The sequence below is a fragment of the Archocentrus centrarchus genome, unplaced genomic scaffold (assembly GCF_007364275.1).
Source record: "Archocentrus centrarchus isolate MPI-CPG fArcCen1 unplaced genomic scaffold, fArcCen1 scaffold_74_ctg1, whole genome shotgun sequence".
Taxonomy (NCBI): Eukaryota; Metazoa; Chordata; class Actinopteri; order Cichliformes; family Cichlidae; genus Archocentrus; species Archocentrus centrarchus.
Genome location: NW_022060288.1, coordinates 87,314 through 108,686, shown reverse-complemented (window position 1 = coordinate 108,686; position 21,373 = coordinate 87,314). Strand labels below are relative to the sequence as shown.

Below are 21,373 nucleotides of genomic sequence, written 5' to 3'. Positions count from 1 at the left end.
TTATAATTTCAAGTGGTTTCAAGCACTATATCCAAAATTCAAGCACTTTTCAACCTCGAAAACACAACATTAATATCGAAGCATTTTCAAGGATTTCCAGCACCTGTATGAGCCCTGAGTCTGAATCATTTGTACTCACAGCCATCAGGATTTTCAGTTCTCATATAAATAGCAGATGAGCTATGTCAGAACATATGAAATTCCCTCTGGGATCAATAAAGTTATTCTTTTAAAGCACAGGGTTCATTATTGCCACACTGACAGCTGAATTTAGCTCTGACTCCTTGTTTCTGGGAGTTGTAGAGGTGTACTATCCAGCCATTTTCTTCTTTTATAGTTTTCAGGGTCGCAAGGGGGCTGGAGCCTATTCCAGCTGTCATAGGGCGAGAGGCAGGGTACACCCTGTACAGGTCGCCAGCCTGTCACAGAGCTAACATAGAGGGACAGATAACCATTCACACTTATGGGCAATTTAGAATCACCAATCAACCATAACCCCACTAACTGCATGTCTTTGGACTGTGGGAGGAAACCAGTGTATGCAGAGAAAACCCACACAGACACGGGGAGAAACATGCAAACTCCACTTCTGTGTGGAGTTTGCATTAATACAGTTAAGTTTTAAGTTAACACAATTAAGTTTCCCAAAGGGCTAGATGAGAAAGTGGGACTGTTGTGGAGGGCAGCACCAATAAGCTGAACTCAATTCTGCTCAATATTAATTTGTTCTCTTTATGAACTGATGCTGGTAAGAGTATAGGTTACAATCAGGGAATGAGAAATATGCGTAGTAACAATATTTCATCAGTATTTAATCAACATTCCCAAAAGCAATGGTGAACAAAATGTGCATGTTTTTGCAAAATTTCAAAGACTTAACTTTATACAAAATGCTATTGCTGTTTTGCTTGTAGTGTAATTACTTTGTCTGTAGTTTTTGTTCATCTTTTTTATTGTTCAGTGTGAGAAATCTAGTCTGTTTTGGGCTTGAATAAGTGCATTAAAATCAGATTCACTGTCTGAGGTGGAAATATGAAGGACAGTCACAACAGCAAATGCAAGATCTGCCTTCCAATCTGCATCTGAGAACTCTGGAATGTCCTTGACTTTGTTCTCACAAAGCTCTCGATCAGTTTCAGTCACTTTATCTTGCATCTGCTTCAAAAGTCCAACATTTTCTCCATCATATTTGAACAACCAATAGTTAGAATACATTTTGGCATCTTACCATAGAGACTTGACTTTTCTGCCAAACTGGTTTATATGTTAGTGACAACACTGATAACATGCTGGTGCTGCAGATAGAACAGATTCAGAAAGATGATCAGTTGCAGCAGATGACTGCCCCTCCCTGAGCCTGGTTCTGCTGGAGGTTTCTCCTTCCCACTGTCACCAAGTGCTGCTCATAGGGGGGTCATTTTGACTGTTGGGTTTTCTGTGTAATTATTGTAGGGTCTTTACCTGATAATAAAGTGCACTGAGGTGACTGTTGTTGTGATTTGGTGCTATATAAATAAAATTGAATTGAATTTGCAACTGCTATTATGAAAAGCGGAGGTGATTTGTTTCTATGGTAACTGGAAACCAAAATCCTGACCATGATTGTCAAAGCAAGCTGTGATCATTTTACAGCAGACATCAAAGCCAACGCACACACACTCATGCACACACCTACCTCTGTGTAGTTGCCACGCTTGCTGTAGATAGCAGAAAGGAGGCGGTAACATTCTATGCAGCTGCCTTCTCTGGATATGATGTCCAGCGTCATCCTCTCTGCCTCTTTGGTACGACCAGCCATGGCTAAAACCTGAGCCTTGGAACATACATGAAGGGTGTTTGTGTCAAACACGTCAGAGTTTGGATGCAGCCTCCTGTCCAGCCCACACACACAAACATAAATACTATTCTTAAATAAGTACAGTACCAGTCAAAAGTGTGGATACACTCACTCATTCATTGTGTCCAAACTTTTGATTGGAGAGGAGTGGGCTTGGGACCAAAGCTCCTCAAAGAAACCCATGCACGTGAGTATGTTCGAATTTATGTCTGCTCACCAGAGCCAGCCAGATGTCAGTGCTCTCTGGCTGCAGGGCCACAGCTTCTCTGTACACCTGCAAGGCCTCCTCGTAGCGACCTGTGTTGTAGTACAGTGCTCCAAGTGGTGTCAGAATGTCCACCTTCCTCGTCACCTGCAGCGCCCTGCATGCAGAGGTCAAAGGTCATGAGAGTGCTCTTTTCGAGCACTGTACCAGATGACTTTTTTTTTTAACCTAACTACCCCATGATGTGTGTTGTTTTCTTTTTCGGGGAACTGTAAAGGTAGCGCTGCAAGTCGGCTGCATAACCTCAGGACACCTGTCCCCCCGTGTTGTGTTTGTGTTTGTTGTATTCTTGGATGGGTGCTTTGTTAATTGCAATTTCCAATGTGTGAACCTGTTCACCCACATGGCAATAAAACCTTCATTCATTCATTCATTCATTCAGAATGGTTTTCTATGGAGGTGATTAGAGAGCCTCAGTGGTAAATAGATGGGTATTTAAACAGTGCTTTTCTAGTCAAAGCACTTCATGAAGCACTTTATTCTATAAAACTTGGATGGCTCTGACTTTCTTGAATTTTAATGAAAGAAAGACAGAAGTGACTGTTTTTGGCCCTGGTACTGCTGGCACATCTCCTCCTGTGGACGTGGGTCCATTATCACAACAAGTAAAGCCTTTTGTCACAAACCTAGGTTTTTATTATGAATGAAAGTTTTAAGCTGGACAGGCAAATCAGTGCAGTTGTGAGATCGAGTTTCTTTCACTTGAGGCAACTGGCAAAGATTAAGAGCATTTTTTTGGTAGATAATTTTACTCCTATATTATCCTCTCTGCACTGTTACCTGTCCATTTTAGAGTTCATTTTAAAATTATTTTATTTGTTTTTAAGTCTTTAAATGGCCTTGCCCCTGCTATCTTTCTGAGCTGTTATATTTACACTCTCCTTCCCGAGCTCTCAGATCAGCTAGCCAACTGTACCTGGCTGTGCCCAGGACTGTGAGGAAGTTCAGCGGGGACAGAGCCTTTGCTGTGGCAGCTCCCAAACTCTGGAACCCTGCCACTGTACATTAAACAGGCTTCTTCTCTGGTCTTTTTAAAGTCTGCTCTTAACACACACCTTTTTCACTTGGAGTTTGATTCTGTATGAGCTGCTGTTACTTTTACTTGTTTATTGTTTTATTATTATCTTATTATTATTTTTATTGATGTTCTTATATTAAGTGCTATTTTTTTCTTTTATTGATTGTATTTCCTAGCACCGGTGTATTTGTTTTAAATTTTAATTTACTGGTGGATGTACAGCACTTTGTCAGTGGTTACTGTTTTTAAAGTGCTTTATAAGTAAACGTGGCTTGGCTTGGCTCTGCCTATAAACTGTCAGGTTTCTGGCTGGTGCAGGCAAGGTAGAGGACCCCAACGCAGGACTCAGAGTCAAGAGCTATAATTTAGCTTGTACTTTAATTTAATTAAGTCTGGATGGGTGCCAGCAGTACCACTTACTAAACATAAACATAAACATAAGCATAACTATGGACATGAGACTAAGAACATGGCATCAGACGTGAAGCACACAGCAGGGCAGTGAAGACAACACTGGCCATACAGAGACGAGGACGCGACAAAGAACTAAGCAACAGAGAGACCTTAAATACACAGAGACATAATGAGGGAAAAGGGAAACAGGTGACAACACAGGTGAACAAAATACAGAGACCAGGGGAAGTAAACTAAACACAAAGCATAGGGAACACGAGACTGTCAAAATACAACAGGAACTGACTAAACATAACAGACGCAGACCTAACACTGAAAACTTGACAAAGGGAACATACACGACAAAACAACAAGTGAAACTAAACAGCATACTCAAACAACAATATAACTATAGACTATAAGAAACACTAAGAAACATAACCTGAAAAGTACAACAAAAGAATCTCAAAACGCTGGGCCACCGGCCCAGGATCATGACATAAACCTTTATCATGCATATACAGTACCAGTCAAAAGTGTGGACGCACTCACCCAGTGTGTCCCAGCCTTCACTCCCTGAAGGCTAACACTGAGAGGCTGAAGGCCCTGAATCAGGACAGCTGACAGACTACACTCCCCACACACCACTCATCATTCACTGACTCTCCCACTGACCTGGACCATCATGTAAAGTTGTTTGCACCACAACACACCGTGTATATATATATTATATTTTAGTGTAAATATATATTATATATTATATTATATATATATATATATATATATATATATATATATATATATAATCAGTACATGTGCTTGTATACGTCTTTATTTGTACTTATTTACTTAAGTATAAGTATAAAAGTAAAAAAGTACTGTATTTGTCAGGCTATAAGGCGCACTTAAAATCCTTAAATTTTCTCAAAAATCGGCAGTGCACCTTATGTATGAATTCTTGTTGTGCTTACTGACCTTGAACCAATTTTATGTGGTACACTGCGCTCAAAAATCTTTGTATTAATGTAATGTATTAGTGCGACTTTGGTGAGGGACGCTTCACAAATATCTACATTTTCCAGAGCGTACAAAGTGTAGGACAGGGTGGAGGGGGGTAACACCCGGCGTAGGCTTTTCAAATAGTTAGAAAATGTTCGTCAGTCTGTGTAATTTGAGCGCTGCCGTCTGACTGCCGATGGCCGAGGAATCCACATCACTGCACCATTGCGGGATCTACAGTGATATGGCCTCAGGTCTGGCAGACCACTTCAAAGGTCTCATTGAATTCTCTAAAATAGGCCATCATCGATCCACAAAATGACTCTACTGACGATATTAGACAGGAACAAGCTGTGAGTGTGGCGCAGCAGGTGTGGAAAACAGCCAGAGATAAATTCAACAAGAAGTGGAAGCACCAAAAATAAAACCGTACGCAGTAAACCGGAGAAAACGATGATTACATTAGATTCAACTCATTGTCATTGTGCGCACAAGGCACAAAACAAAATGATCGTTCCAGATCACTCATCCAGAGTTGAGCAACTGTAGTCATGCAGCCAGAGACCGGCGCTACCATTAAGCAATGTGGTTTAAGTATCTTGCCCAAGGACACAATGCAGCGCAGGGACAGGGGCTCGAACCTGCAACCTTCTGGCTGTAAGGTGAGCGCCTACCCACTGCGCCACTGCCACGGATACTAAATTTTATTCTACATGTTCCTGGCCTGTTTTCATTTATGCTGGCCTGGATATTTGTGTGTAATCTTGCGATTGGCAGCTGGCACTGTTGGCAACTTTCGTGCAACAAAACTCACTGTTGGCTGTCTCAAAAGTCGCTAGAAGTCGCTAAAGGATGAATCGAGGTCCGGGGGTGTGTGTGCTGTCCCCCTCTGTGCCAAAGAGAGGTCCAGGCGATGCCACAGCGTATGAAGGGACACAGTACGAGCGCTGTATGTACACAAAACAGGCAACAGCAGAGTTTTCAGGTTTCCAGTGTTGCGTCACAAAGGGATTTCCTTTTTTTAAAAATATTTTTTCTTTGTTTAAATCAGTAAATATAAGGGTGCACAGGATTTGTGAAGGGCTAATATATAAAATGAAGAAATGACTTGTTCTTACCCTTATTAATAAAGAATATATTGTAGCGTCTCTTAAGACGTTGAAGAAGATGGCGAGAGATTGCCAGCAAAAGTTGCCCTTTTATTAACAATTAAATGGTTGCTGTGTGACGCAACCAAAACAAAACAGTAACAACAACGAGACTGACTCGGATAATGATGAGAAGGAACCTGGCATGCTTGATGCCGAAATCGCCCAACTGCTCAACTCAGACACTGAAGATGAGGAATTTGATGGATTTGTGGAAGATGAATGATTTAAAATGTGAGTGTATTTTTCTGTATTTGTTAGAACTGAACAATATTCTGAGTTATTGTGAATGAGTTGAATAAAGTTCAACTTACCTGACGCTTTTGTTTCGTTCTACATAATGTTTCATCATGCGCCTTATAACCCTTTTGTATAAAAATAGACCCATTCATTGATACTGCACCTTATAATGCGGAGTGCCTTATGGTCCGCAAAATACGGTACAGGCTCTGAAATGTACTGAAAGTAAGAAAATGAAAGCAGCAGGTTGTATAAATGTTGAATTCAGTGAATGAATCTCAGCATCAACAGCTTTGATTCAAACTCATTTCTGGTACACTGATGTAACCTGCAACTCTAACCATGAACACAGACACTGTGCACCAGTCCAACACAGAGCTTTACTGTAAATACAGTAGAGCAAACTGACCTGTTTTCATACAATCTTTGAATTACATAAAGTTAGCATACCTCAGTTTGTTTTTCCAGTCTTTACCTTTAAATCTAACCTCTCTTGTCCTCTTTTTACATCTTTCTCCATCTGAGTGAACTTCTCTCTCTTTTCTCTCCCTGGAATTACAGCAGCTCTTCTTTTAGCTAGCAGACACACTGTGTAACACTGTATTACTGTACTGTACTTTGACTGTATTTATTTTACTGTTCCTACATCACTGTTTATTCAATGTATGGGTGCACGTTTTCCGCTATAAGCTCACATGTTGCTAAATGCAGCAATTTGATTGGTCAGATGTTTGTTTGCTTGTGAAAGTCAGAAAAATTGAACTTGATCCAAAAAAATAAATGCCGCAAATTTGTCCCATGAAATGACACAGTTGGTGTGAACGGCTGCATTGAAAACAGGTGAGTCCGAAAAATATTTTTAACGCACGAAACATTCACACAAAATTCACACGTCTGGTGTGTAAAGGCCTTTCCACAGGTACAGGAACCAGTGAAGATTGTGGCTTTAATTTTAGCAGCAACGTATCATGTGACCGAGACAAGGTTGTGACACTTGTCAAGAGTGAGTCACAGACGGATCTAACGGAGAGAATCCGCCCATTTTTCAAAATAAACCATCGTTAAGACTCATAATAATTAAAACAGAAATAATTTATTTTTTCAGTGCAGCCCAGTACCAAATAATCTACGCACTGGTACCTGGGGATATCTGATTTAAATTACATGAAAAATGGTTGTCTTAATTAAGGGGAAAGGAAAATTTTTAAAAAAGTACTTAGAGGACCAAATTGTATTATACTTTTGACATCAATTTGCGGGCCGGAAGCAGGGGGGGCGAGGGCTGGAAGTGGCCCGTGGGCCGGGAGTTTGAGACCCCTGGTGTAAAAGTAGTCGTCAAAGCATTTCACTGCTAGCTGTACCCTGTATGACCGTGCATGTGACAAATAAACTTTGATTTGATTTTTGTCCAAACTTTTGACTGGTACTGTACTAACACTTGGATGGATGTATCAGTCTATGGACATTTTGACAGGTGGAGAGGAGTGGTCATGGGACCAAAGCTCCTCAAAGGAATTCATGAATGAGGCAACAGTGACAACCACTGAGCAGTAGTGGAATTGATTTTCCAAGGATCATCCTGTTTAGAGTCGTGTCAGCAGATTGATGTCAATAATCTTCCAATATCAATTTTATTTCTCTGTTCAGAGCAGAGGAACAACCAGGAGAAAGAGGACTTGATGTTCAGAACTACAGCATTATGAAGCTCAAACTGATTTTCTTGTAAAATTCTGTGCATTGCTCTTGCTCCATGTCGAGGATTTTATGGATTATTTTTCTCTCCCTGTTTTGAATGTTCTGAACATGTTATCGTATATTCACTCACACATCCAAATCACTGAATTCAGGTTTTGGTGGCAGGATGTGATTTCTGGCTCAGCTGCATTTGAGGAGTGGTACAGTGGTTTCAGGGGGAGTGCCACTGGAGGCTGGCTGGTACAGCTGGCAGACATAAACTAATTATGTCTCTCCATTTTATGCACTGGCATGCTGGGACCGGGTGTGTGTGGCAGGAGAAGAGGAGCTGACGGTGAGGAAACTGGTACCAGGCACCAGAGCTGACCAAGCAGTCATACAAAAGCATTGATTGCAGTTAGATAAAACAATAAAAGAGTTATTCTGAACTGAATATGTTGCATCCTGTGTGTGTGTGTGTGTGTGTTGTGGATCCAGAGTAACAAGCACATTAGACAGGCATTCCAGTCACTTTAATGGCCACAGGTGTATAAAAACCAATTACTTAGGCGTGTACACTGCTTCTACAAACATTTGTGAAAGAATGGATCACTCTTGGTGAATTCCATGATAGGATGTCACCCATTGCAACAAGTCAAATTGTGAACTCTTCTCACTACTAATTATTCCATAGTTAACTGTTAGAGGTATTGTAACAAAGTGGAAGTGATTGCAACTCAGCCACAAAGTGGTAGGCCAGAGAAAATGACAGAGCAGGGTCAGCACATGCTGAGGTACATGTGTGCAGAGTTAGCCAAATTTCTGCAATGCCAACTACTGCTAAAGACCTCCAAACTTCTTATGGCCTTCAGATTAGCTCAAGAGTGTTTTTCTACTCTATGTGAGCACTTTTTTGTATAGCATGTCTTATTCACCCATTCTCTCACACATTCATACAAGCCTTTCTACATCTAAGTGCTTTCTAACATTCACAACACAATCACACTCCAGTGAACACAGGAGAACACAGGTATCTTACCCAAGGATACTTTGGCATGCAGACTGGAGCAGCTAGGGATCAAACCATCAACCTGATTACTAGATGATCACTTTACCTCCAGCCACGGCCACCCCACAGCAGTGCGCAGTGAATGGGTTTCTATGGCAGCTGTATCCAAGCCTTACATCACCAAGCTCAATGCAAAGTATTGGATGCAGTGATGTAAAGCACGCCGCCATTGGACTCGAGAGCAGTGGAGACGTGTTCTCTGGAGGGATGAATCACACTTCTCCATCTGCCAATTTGATGGAGAAGTCTGGGTTTGTTGGTTCCCAGGGGAACGGTACCCGTCTGACTGCATTGTGCCAAGTGTAAAGTTTGGTGGAGGGGGGGGGGGGGGGGTTATGGTGTGGGGTGTTTTTCAGGAGTTGGGTTCGGCCCCTTAGTTCCAGTGTAAGAAACTCTTAATGCTTCAGCATACCAAGACATTTGGGACAATTTGATGCTCCAACTCTGTGGGAACAGTTTGGGGATGGCCCCTTTCTGTTCCAACATGACTGCACACCAGTGCACAAAGCAGCTCCATAAAGACATGGATGAGCCAGTTTGGTGTGGAAGAACTTGACTGGCCTGCACAGAGTCCTGACCTCAGCCTGATAGAACACCTTTGGGATGAATTAGAGTGGAGACTGTGAGCCAGGCCTTATCTCCAACATCAGTGTCTGACCTCACAGATGTGCTTCTGGAAGAATGGTCAGAAATTCCCATAAACACTCCTAAACCTGTGGAAAGACTTCCCAGAAGAGTTGAAGCTATTATAGCTGCAAAGGGTGGGCCCACATCATATTAAACCCTCTGGATTAAGAATGGATGGTACTGAAGGATTTTTTTGTTCGTTTGTTTTACCTTGTGGCACTATGGGAGATGGCTGCCTTTCCAGTAGCTCTGTAGTACTTAGAGTTTCAAACCTCTTAATCCATTTTACTCTTACTTTTATCTTACTCTCGTAACTTATATCCTATGGATCATCCTTTTCAACCATATTCTGTGGATATTTTTCCTTCATTTTCCTGATGGAATCTTCCTAAAGGGATTAATAAAGTTTTATCTAATCTAATCTAATCTGCAAGGCAGAGAAGTGAATACGTTTGACAATATAGTATATCTGACTGAACATGTTTATGAAACAGATTTTTAGCTACACAGCAGCACTCTTGCAGCTGGCAGGTACTTTTGCTCTTCTTAAAAAGCTACTTTGCTGGGGTGCCCGGGTGGCTCGGGGTGGAGCAGGTGACCACATGCATATACCGCTTTGCAGTGCAGGCCTAACCCAAGCTACTTTGCTCACCTTTTGTACCAAGACTCAGCTTCTTTGTTCTCATTGGATGATCGGAGCAGACGGCCCAGGTTTACCATGGCAACATAATGTGCTGGTTTGAGCCGTACGGCTTGCTGGTAGTGGGCAGCTGCCCGCTGCCCTTCTCCTGGAGGAGACAACAGTGTAAAGAGGAATGAAAAGAGGTGTTTATTCACACCACCACACTGCTGTGTGACTTCCTATTGCTCCATTTATATTGATTTGCCACCCAACTGCTAGCAATAAAAAAAACAAAAAAAAAACAACACACATTTAAGAAGGAACGGAATGAATTATTCCCCATTTATTTCCCATGACAACATTGCAAGAAGAAGATGAATGCCATTTTTACCTTTTAGCAGTTACAGAGATACTAAAATATTGTAGTCATTGTGAATAAACAGGCACATTGAACTATAGGGACTTATGACTTATGCTGGGTCCATAATCAAATGCATCAAGAGAGGTTGTTGCAGAGGTGATATTTTTTCAGTTTTATGCTTCCCCAGACAGGTTGACCATTAGACCTCCTGATTTGCTATTATATTATATATACAGTTGTGCTCAAAAGGTTACATACCCCAGCAGAATTTTTGCTTTCTTGGCCTTTTTTCAGAGAATATGATGATAACACAAAAACATCTTTTCCACTCATGCTTAGTGGTTGGGTGAAACCATTTATTGATAAACAACTGTGTTTTCTATTTTTAAATCATAATGACAACAAAAAACATCAAAATGACCCTGATCAAAAGTTTACATACCCTGGTGATTTTGGCCTGATAACGTGCACAGAAGTTGACACAAATGGGTTTGAATGGCTACTAAAGGTAACATCCTCACCTGTGATCTATTTGCGTGTAATCAGTGTGCATGCATAAAAGCTGAGTGAGTTTCTGGGATCCAGACAGACTCTTGCATCTTTCATCCAGCCACTGACGTTTCTGGATTCAGAGTCATGGGGAAAGCAAAGGAATTGTCAGCGGATCTACGGGAAAAGGTAGTTGAACTCTATAAAACAGGAAAGGGATACAAAAAGATATCCAAGGAATTGATAATGCCAGTCAGCAGTGTTCAAACTGTGATTAAGAAATGGAAAATCAGGGGCTCTGTTAAAACCAAACCACGGTCAGGTAGACCAACAAAAACTTTGGCCACAACTGCCAGGAAAATTGTTTGGGATGCAAAGAAAAACCCACAAATAACATCAGCTGAAATACAGGACTCTCTGAAAACAGGCGGTGTGGCTGTTTCAAGATGTACAATAAGGAGGCACTTGAAGAAAAATGGGCTGCATGGTCGAGTCGCCAGAAGAAAGCCATTACTGCGTAAATGCCACAAAGTATCACGCATGCAATATGCCAAACAGCACAGAGACAAGCCTCAAAACTTCTGGAACAAGGTAATTTGGAGTGATGAGACCAAAATTGAACTTTTTGGTCACAACCATAAACGTTACATTTGGAGAGGCGTCAACAAGGCCTATGATGAAAGGAACACCATTCCTACTGTAAAGCACGGAGGCGGATCGCTGATGTTTTGGGGATGTGTGAGCTACAAAGGCACAGGAAACTTGGTCAAAGTTGAAGGAAAGATGAATGCAGCACGTTATCAGCAAATACTGGAGGCAAATTTGCACTCATCAGCCCGGAAGCTGTGCATGGCACGTACTTGGATGTTCCAACTGTCATGGTCCTGGACCGCTGGCCGAGCGGAGTTTCTTTTGTGTTGTTTTCTTTGTTATGCTTTTAGGTTATGTTTCTCAGTGGTTCTTAGTTATATTGTTTGAATATGATGTTTAGTTTCCCGTGTTGTTTTTTGTGTATGTTCCCTTTGTTAAGTTTCCAGTGTTAGGTCTGTGTCTGTTATGTTTAGTCAGTTCCTGTTTTTTTTGACAGTCTCGTGTTCCCTGTGCTTTATGTTTAGTTTTGCTTCCCCTTTGTCATTAGGTTCATTTGGTTCGCCGGTCGTCCCCTGTTTCCACTTGCTCTAATCCCCTTGTGTGTATTTAAGCCCTTAGTTTTCCCTCTGTTCCTTGTTCGGGTCCTCGTCTTGTCCTCCTGTGTGACAACCGCTGTGTGTTTTGTTTTCCAAGTTTTCGAGTGTTTCAAGTTTCGAGTTGCGTGTGTCTTTTGTTGCGGGCTCCCCATCCGCCTGTATCTTGTTTGAAGCCTGTTTTAAATAAACCTGCACGCCAAACCAGCTCTCGTCGTGTCCTGCACTGGGGTCCTCCCTGCCTTACCTGCACCAGCCGTGACACCAACATGACAACGATCCAAAACACAAGGCCAAGTCGACCTGTCACTGGCTACAGCAGAACAAAGTGAAGGTTCTGGAGTGGCCATCTCAGTCTCCTGACCTCAATATCATTGAGCCACTCTGGGGAGATCTCAAGCGTGCAGTTCATGCAAGACAGCCCAGGAATTTACAGGAACTGGAGGCTTTTTGCCAAGAAGAATGGGCAGCTTTACCATCAGAGAAAATAAAGAGCCTCATCCACAACTACCACAAAAGACTTCAGGCTGTCATTGATGTTAGAGGGGGCAACACACGGTATTAGAACTGGGGTATGTAAACTTTTGATCAGGGTCATTTTGATGTTTTTTGTTGTCATTATGATTTAAAAATAGAAAACACAGTTGTTTATCAATAAATGGTTTCACCCAACCACTAAGCATGAGTGGAAAAGATGTTTTGTGTTATCATTCATATTCTCTGAAAAAAGGCCAAGAAAGCAAAAATTCTGCTCTAAACTTTTGAGCACAACTGTAACATTTTGCATCTAGTTTTATTTTGTTCTGAACCCCACTTCTCTTGCAATACTGGACACTAAAATTAAGAATATTTCAGTTTTATAGTTGGATGAATATTTATAAAAGAAAAGACTAAAAGTCTCTGAATGTGGGAATTTCTGATTATTCAAGCACTTACTTCACAGGGGGGAAATCAGTTAACACAACTCTGATCTCAACATCATAGAGTCAGTCTGGAGTTAAATGAAGGAACCGAAGAACTTTGAAAAGATGCTCAAAACAATTTTAAAAAGCTGTGTGTAAATGTACAAAGAAGGAAAGCCCTGTCAACAGGCCTGACCAAACTCGAGTTTTTGCTGCAGCTACTGCCAGAACCACACTCAGCTTGGCCTGCCAAGATCCATCAGCTGCCTCTGGAGTCCCACAAGATAACCAAACCTCATAGGACTCTTTCAGCTTGATGGCTCCTTGCACCTCCGGTGTCCACCATCTGGTTAGGGGATTAACACCACGATAGGCACCAACAACCGTGCAGCCACAGGTATGAGCAGCCTCAACAATGGAGGTGAAAACATGGTCTATTTGGACTGAATGTCCTCAGACTCCCTAGGAAGGGTGTTGAAATTTTGCCAGAGGTGGGAATTCAAGATCTCACAAACTGTCAGCATCTCTGCCAGATGCTCCCAGGACACCCTCACTATGTGTTTGGGCACGTCAGCTATATCCAAGATCCTCCCACATCACCTGAGCCAACTCACCACCAGGTGGTGATCAGTTGACATCTCTGCTCTTCTCCTCACACAGCTGTCAAAAACATATGACTGCAGGTCTGATGATACAATTATAAAACTAATCATCAACCTATGACCCAGGATGTCCTGGTGCCATGTGCACTAATAAACACCCTTACGATCAAATTTGGTGTTCATTATGGACAGACTGTGTTTTGCACATAAGTCCAATAACAGAACACCACTCGGGCAGGCCATTCTTCCTGAGCACATCTCTCTAGGTCTTACTGTCTTTGCCTACTGGAGAACTGAAATCTCCCAGTAGGATGATGGAGTTGCCAGGTGAACAGTATCCCCACCCAGTGACACCAAGAAGGCTGAACTGTTTGACCTGTTCCCTGAACCTATGGCACAGGGAAGCAACCCTCTAGGTCAGAAACCCCAACATACAGACAGTGAGCTGGGGGCATACAAGAATACCTACCCCTGCCCACAACCTCTAACTGACGGGCACTCCAGACTGGAACAGAGTCCCTCTCCAGGAGACTGGTTTCAGAGCCCAAACCGTGCACTGAGGTGAGCCCGACTATAGCGGGTATCTCTCAACCTCACATCCCATCTCAGGCTCATTTAACTTTTAGAGGTGTTTCTGTTTACAAACATGTTCAAACTTTCACCGCAACTTGTGCTTGACTCTGTTGAGAAAATCCTGTCAGATCACCAAAGGGCCAAAGACTCACTCATTTTTATACCTTCGAAAAGCCTATTGCTTGATGGTGTGTTAGAAAGCCAGCTGGAAATTTTGAATTTGTAAATGATATTACTCAGCAGACCACTCTCAAATGTCTGTGTTAATTTTGAACAAGAAATTCTAAATGTTAAAATTTTTAAAAATGTTTAAAATTCTGAAAATAATATAAAATCAGTCTTTTATATATCATCTATAGGTAAGAAAGCTGATAGGTTGAACTCACCTGTATCCACCAGGAATACCCCATAGTTGTTATGCAGGTCAGAGCTGTCGGGGCAGTTCTCTATACCTTTTAAATACACTTCATTGGCTTCAACAAAGTGTTTCTGTGGGAGAACAAAGTATAAAGGATTAAAAATGGGAGGGACTTAGAACAACCCTTTAGGCAAAGTATTAGAACATGGTACATTACAGTGTGTGTATATGTGACTGTATGAGACAGCCTTTGCTTTCTGTGTTTACTGGATGTCTCACCTGTTCAGCATAGAGTGATGCCAAACTGGAGTAGGCATCAGCGAAATGTGGACCAAAGCGAATTGAGTCCTTGAGTAGAGACTCAGCTTCTTTCTCCTTCCCCTGAGACCTGAAAACAACATCGCTCAATATTAGAATCATCATCTTCAATATTATTAGTGTTTTTTATATCCTCATAATCAATAACAGCAACATTGTGTTATTATCATTGGTAAATTGTATTTACATAGTGATTTTCTACTCTAAATGAGCACTCAGTGCACTTTGTTTTTACAGCAAGCCACACTCACCCATTCATAGAGTGCTTTATTCTATGCATGTAAAACCTTCTATCAGTCTATCAGTATTGCCTATCTGCAGTACTTTCGAGATGGTATTATATGGTGGATAAAATCAGACAGTACTGTTGTAATTCCATCAATTTTGACAAAATCACCAACACCACTGGCTGAAATGTGGCCCAAACAGCCTCCACTGTGTTTTACAGATGGCTATAGACACTCACTGTTGTACCTCTCTCCTTACTTTTTTAAATATTTACATCAAATTGAACCAAAAATGTCAAATGTTGACCTGTTGCACTGATTGTCAGTCCAATTCTTGTGTAATTTGACATACCTCAGCCTTTTTTCCCTGTTTCCCTTCCTTAAGAGTGGCTTCTTGAGATGCACCCTTCCACTGAGACCACATTTCTGATGAAGCTTCAGCAAACAGATGGATCAACTGATGGGCCAGATACATCTGTCTTTGCTGCATATTTTCCTCTTTCTTAAAGACATGACTTTCAGATACTCTTCATCTGCCATAGATACTTTTTAGGCCTGCCAATTCTTCTTTTGCTCTCCACTTGGCCTGTAGAGCTTGGGGCAATCCATGTGACCGCAAGTTGAGCAAACAAAAACCCATGTTACAGTGGCTGTGTTAGTAGTTGGGGTACTGACAACTTTCATCCAGCAAAGCTGGTGAGTTATTACTTCCCTGGCCCTACAGTGTCTGATTCCAGTATGACTAACATCACTACAGCTTCACCTGACTATTCATGTCCAGGTGTTTCAGTATTTCTGAATTGCACATCAGAACTCCAAAGTCCTGCACCATGACTGCTGTGAATTGTTAAAGCTAAAGAAATTTGTTGCTCTGGCTGACAGACAGCTTAATCACACATCTGAAAAGAATCAGCAACAGAAATATACTTGGCAGGGACTTCATTTTCAGCAGTAGAGCTCATATTTACTGAGGGACTGACTTTTTTTTTTTTTTACTTTTGCTCAGTTGCATTACTGCTCACTGACCAGTAAACAAGACCTAAGCAAGGCTGTGAATCAAATCAGATCCTGGGTAACATATATTTTTTTTATCTTTATTTTTGAGAAGCTCCATAGTGGAGTAGTTAACACATTCATCTGACGTGTGAAAGATCCCTGGGCCAAGACCAGGAGGGGACACAAATCCCTGGAAGGGTTGCATGAGGAAGGACTTTTTGTTTTGTATTAATCTGCTAAATTGAGCATGAGGGTCAATGTGTTGTGGCAATTCCTTGTAAATAAGGGAGCAGCCAAAAGAAGCCTTTATTAGTATTCTTAAAAGAATTCCATCTTAGGAATAAGTCAAAGAAGAAGAAAATATTTTTGTATGTAAAAAAACTGAGATGTCTACTGAACAGACCAGTAAAGCAGGCAGTCATTGTTGCTAGAATTATTGGTGGAGTTTGTGGATGCACATTAACCTGGAATAAACTTACAGTTCAAATCCAGTATTTCCCCTGGAGTCTGCCTAAAACAGCACTAGACTGAGTGATCATGAGGCCTCCTACACTCATTTTTGTTTTAAACTGCTAATGCAGGAAAGTGGTGTTAAATTATAATTTTATTGGTTAGTATTCTTTTTGATATTATTTTGTCAGAGTACTTTCTTTTAAGTTACCATCATGTGATATGGATTGTATATGTGTAAAAAGATACTATACCCCTTCAATGCCCCTTCATTCTATAATCAGCCATTTACGTGTCTCATAGCGTATCTGAACAGCAACACTAAATGTATCACACATGAGACAGAATCATTAAACCATTTCAGTTTTCACATCTGTATCATGAACTCCTCAGAGTTGAGAGAAAACAAACATTTTAAGCAGCAATTAAGCATCACTGCAGCCTCCAGCTGAGGATTAATGCCAAAAGTTCAAAGTAAAAAACATTAGAAAGCAGTGATGAGTGACACTCAAGTTTAAACTTGTGTGTGTGTGTGTGTGTGTGTATGTGTGTGTGTATGTGTGTGTGTATGTGTGTGTGTGTCTTACTTGAGGAGGTTTCCTAGATTAAACAGAGCTCGGTTGTGCTGGGGGTTGGTTTCCAGTGCTTTCCTGTAGTATATCTCTGCCTCCTCGGGGCTGCGAGTCAGAGTGCCAAGATTGTTCATGGCGCTGGCATGTTGGGGGTATAACCTGAAGGCAGGAGATGATGTTATTAATCAAGAACACACTACTGTATATAATCAGGCAAATGACTCTTGTTAAGAAAACCACACAATGGATGTGACAAACAAAAGCAAAGGAGTATTATACGATGGTTGTCAGGGATTTGTCACCAACTCCCTCAACTAAGGTCTTGAATAATCAGGCACCATCTTATCTCAAAAACCTCATAGTACCATATCACCCCAATAGAGCACTTTGCTCTCAGACTGCTGGCTTACTTGTGGTTCCTAGGATACTTAAGAGTAGAATGGGAGGCAGAGCCTTCAGCTTTCAGGCGCCTCTTCTGTGGAACCAGCTTCCAGCTTGGATTCGGGAGACAGACACCCTCTCTATTTTTAAGATTAGGCTTAAAACTTTCCTTTATGATAAAGCTTATAGTTAGGGCTGGATCAGGTGACCCTGAACCATCCCTTAGTTATGCTGCTATAGGCCTAGTCTGCTGGGGGGTTCACATAATGCACTGTTTCTTCTCATTCACCTTATTTACTTTGTTTATACTCCACTCTGCATTTAATCATTAATTGATATTAATCTCTGGCTCTCTTCCACAGCATGTCTTTCTCTCCCCTCAGCCCAACCGGTCGCGGCAGATGACTGCCCCTCCCTGAGCCTGGTTCTGCTGGAGGTTTTTCCTGTTAAAGGGAGTTTTTCCTTTCCACTGTCGCCAAGTGCTTGCTCATAGGGGGTCGTTTTGACTGTTGGGTTTTCTCTGTATTATTGTAGGGTCTTTACCCACAATACAAAGCGCCTTGAGGCGACAGTTTGTTGTGATTTGGCGCTATATAAATAAAATTGAATTGAATTGAATTGACTTGAATTGAACTACCATAATAGCACACAGCCACAGTTAGAAACAGGCTGGCTGAACATCTAGCAGCTAAATACATCATTTTCAATATGGTAAATAGACTGGTTCTTATAGAGCACTTTTCTACTCTGAGCACTCAAAGCCTTTTATACAACATGCCCCATTCACCTATTCACACCCATTCATACAAGCACTTCCTTCTATGACTAAGTGCTTTCTATATAACATTCACACACATTTATACTGCAACGGCTGCATCACAGAGCAACTTGGGGTTCAATATCTTGCCAAAGAATACTTTGGTATGCAGACTGGAGCAGCCAAGGAACAAACCAGGAAGTGACTCACCCTCCCTCCTGAGCTGTAGCCACTCAGTATGTTTAACAGTGAAATATTTCCCTCAGGCTTAGGTGGACCAGCAGGTTGAGAACTTGAATTTACTTAATCAGCTCAGCAGCAAAACCATCTCCCAAATGACTGAAATGCTGCTGTGTTTAAAAAAGATTGCCCTACCTCAAACTTAAAGATCAGGATTGAAACCATCTTAACTTTAAAAGAATAAACAAAAAAACCCTAAAATGTAGACAAACACCCCAGCACATCTTAAAACAGAATCTACAGTTTTGTCTACAGTATATGTTTGTGATACTACCCATCATGATGAGGTCTCGGTGAACAAAGCGGATTTATGATCTTCGGAGGTGTGCTCTCTTGGTCTGCCCAATCCTGTTCAATTAAACTGATCCAGCTTCTAAGTTTTACAGATTTATCCCTTCAGTCTGGGAAGAGTGGGACAACTGAAAAAGCCCCTCTTTGCTCTACGTGAGAACACTCTGACACTTTAACTTGGTTCTGATGCTATGTTTTTCATCTCCTCATAAAGCTGCTGGGTCAGCTGAAGGATACAACCTTTGCATAAATGCAGTTAACATGGTCAGTGCCACTCTGCTTTCTTACATACACCTTCTTAAATATTATTAAATCCTCAATCTCATGCTCAATTTTACATAAACACAAGCTGATGTGCTCTTAGACTTTGGACTGATATGGGCAAAAATATAGATGCCCCTTTAATCCACTTTAGAGAGAAAGCATGATGTGACACCTGACTCTACAGTAAATATGTTTTATACAGTTTATTTTGCTTTCTATAAAGACACATCTTGCCTGTAAAAGATGCCAGCTCTGTTATGAGCAACACTGTCAAAATATTAATTTCAGGAAACACTTACTAACTGCACACTTCCACAGAAAGCATACCACTATAGATCTATAGATCTTGATTGGACAAGTGGCTTGTCACAGAGATAAGGATTTTGTTGAGAGGAAAAAAACTGCAGCCAGCGGCTCTCTGACATTTATGCTACAAAACATCTCTGTGTAATAAACACTTTTAGAGTGAGTTCCCATAATGATGACTAGAAGTGGGTTAAGAAGTGAATGTGCCTTGGCAACACTATTTAGTATCACTATCATTTAATGGGTGGGGGTTTAATGATGCAGAAAAAAGAAGCAGCTGAGAGAAACCAGAATACACAACTCAACTGATGAGTAACACTGTATAGAGCTGAGAAAGAAATTAAAGTTTAACTTTGCTTGTGACGGTTTCAACAGGATGAGTTTTAACGCGTTCTTCCCAAGTGGAAATTTCCCTAAAGACTCACCCAGTACTGAATGTGTCATGGTCCCTGGGTCTCGGGTCTCGGAATGTTGTGTTTTGGGTTTGTTTTTTTTTTTGGGGGGGGGGGGGGGGGGGGGGGGGGGGGGGGGGGGGGGGGGGGGGGGGGGGGGGGGGGGGGGGGGGGGGGGGGGGGGGGGGGATCTTCCTTTTCTTGCTCCCTCAGTCCCATTAGTGTGTTTCAGCTCACCTGTTCTCCCCAGCTGTGTCCACTTCCCCTCATTACCTTCCGTGTATTTATTGTCTGCATCCTCCTCCTGTTCTTCTTTGTGTTCTTCCTTATGTCGTGTGGATTCCTGGCAGAAAGCTTCTTTTGTTATCTCTGGCTGATGTCATTCCTGGCCATGTTTATGTTAATAATGTGTTTTGGTATACTCCAGCAATAAAAGCTGTTTTGGGTGACTTATAGTTTATCAACTCCTGCATTGGGGTCCTATTTCTGCCTACCATCCAGTGGTGTTTTAACAGAATGTACTGGTATGTGTGGTTTAAACTGTGTGATGAGTGAAGCCAAGTGTGTAAGAGCAAGACGTGTCGGCAATCGGCAGTGCTTATTGAACATCCACAGCACAAATGTTGCTATGAAGCAATTCAGCCAGCCGTGCTCCATCAGCTGAACAAGCTAGGTCTGCTAAACCGACCAGGCCCTGAGATGCCACTGCCTGTGACACCAAGAGGCATCGAAAGCATTGAAAACAGACAACGGCTACAACACACAGCAGTTCCCACAACTCTGCTCACTAGACAGCAAAATCAGGCTGTCAGGAGACACCCACGCAGTATGAGGGGTTGCTGTGAGGAGGATCCCTGGCAGTTTACACCAGCAATTCGTGGTGGTTTCGAAGGATTCCCTTTAACACTAAGTGGATCATCGCTGACATGTTTTTCCATGTTTCCACAGCTCTCTGTCATGTTTGTGTGTTGTGCTCGCTGTGCTGAGAATTTCAGCTGTATCGACAGAGACTTCACAGCCACTTCACTAACACAGGGTACACCCGGTGCCTGTGGCAAGGCTTCCCCTCTCTGACTGGCTACAAGCCTTGCCCCCCACAGATATACCTCAGTGACCTCACCCTGCCCAATGAACTCAATCATTTCTTTGCTAAGTCCAGGGCAAGCAACACCACCCAGGCATGGAGCCCCCCCCCCTTTAGCTACAGTGAAGAAGCTCTTTGCTAGCGCTAACCCCAGGTCATGTTTGTAAATGAGAAGTGGTTCTCAAACATTTTACTGTACCTGGTAAAATAAAGGTTTAAATAAAAATACATGGAAAGCTGCAGGACAACCCAGCCAATCTAAATGATTACCGCTGTGTGGCACTCACACCAGTGCTGATGAAGTGCTTCGAGCAGCTAGTTATGCAGCACAGAAAATACCCTGGACCCTCTACAGTTTGCCTGTACAGTTCCACTGAGAATACTATCTGCACCAACCTTACAGTACCTCATCCTGTTGCTGGACATGGACACTGGCATCTGCTACTGGGTTCTCAGCTTCTTGATGCAGCAGACAGTCAGGGTGGGAAAAAGAACATCTAACTCCATGACAGTGAACACAGAGTCCCCTCAGGGCTGTGTCCTGAGCCCCCTCCTGTTCAGCCTGCTTACCCATGAGTGCAGTGCCACTCACGCCACTCACCATACCATTAAGTATGCAGACAACATGACTGTGGTGTGCCTCATTAAGAACAATGATGAGGCTGCATACAGAATGGTAGTGGAGCAGGTGACGTCGTGGTGCAGGTCCCACAACCTATTCCTTAATATAGAAA

The 21,373-nt window shown here is 42.0% G+C and overlaps 1 protein-coding gene across 1 annotated transcript in view; it reads right to left on the bottom strand.

The window, feature by feature from the left end:
* The window catches only part of LOC115777791 (protein O-mannosyl-transferase TMTC1-like), a 66,517-nt gene extending 45,440 nt beyond the window's left edge, over nucleotides 1–21,077 (bottom strand). The window contains exons 1-7 of the mRNA XM_030725782.1: nucleotides 21,046–21,077; nucleotides 16,940–17,083; nucleotides 14,641–14,749; nucleotides 14,390–14,492; nucleotides 9,923–10,058; nucleotides 2,055–2,199; nucleotides 1,676–1,813 (exon numbers count right to left, since the gene is read on the bottom strand). Of these exons, the coding sequence (XP_030581642.1) occupies nucleotides 1,676–1,813; nucleotides 2,055–2,199; nucleotides 9,923–10,058; nucleotides 14,390–14,492; nucleotides 14,641–14,749; nucleotides 16,940–17,083; nucleotides 21,046–21,077 (807 nt within the window). The remainder of the gene's footprint in view (nucleotides 1–1,675; nucleotides 1,814–2,054; nucleotides 2,200–9,922; nucleotides 10,059–14,389; nucleotides 14,493–14,640; nucleotides 14,750–16,939; nucleotides 17,084–21,045) is intronic.
* Nucleotides 21,078–21,373: the final 296 nt, after the last annotated feature.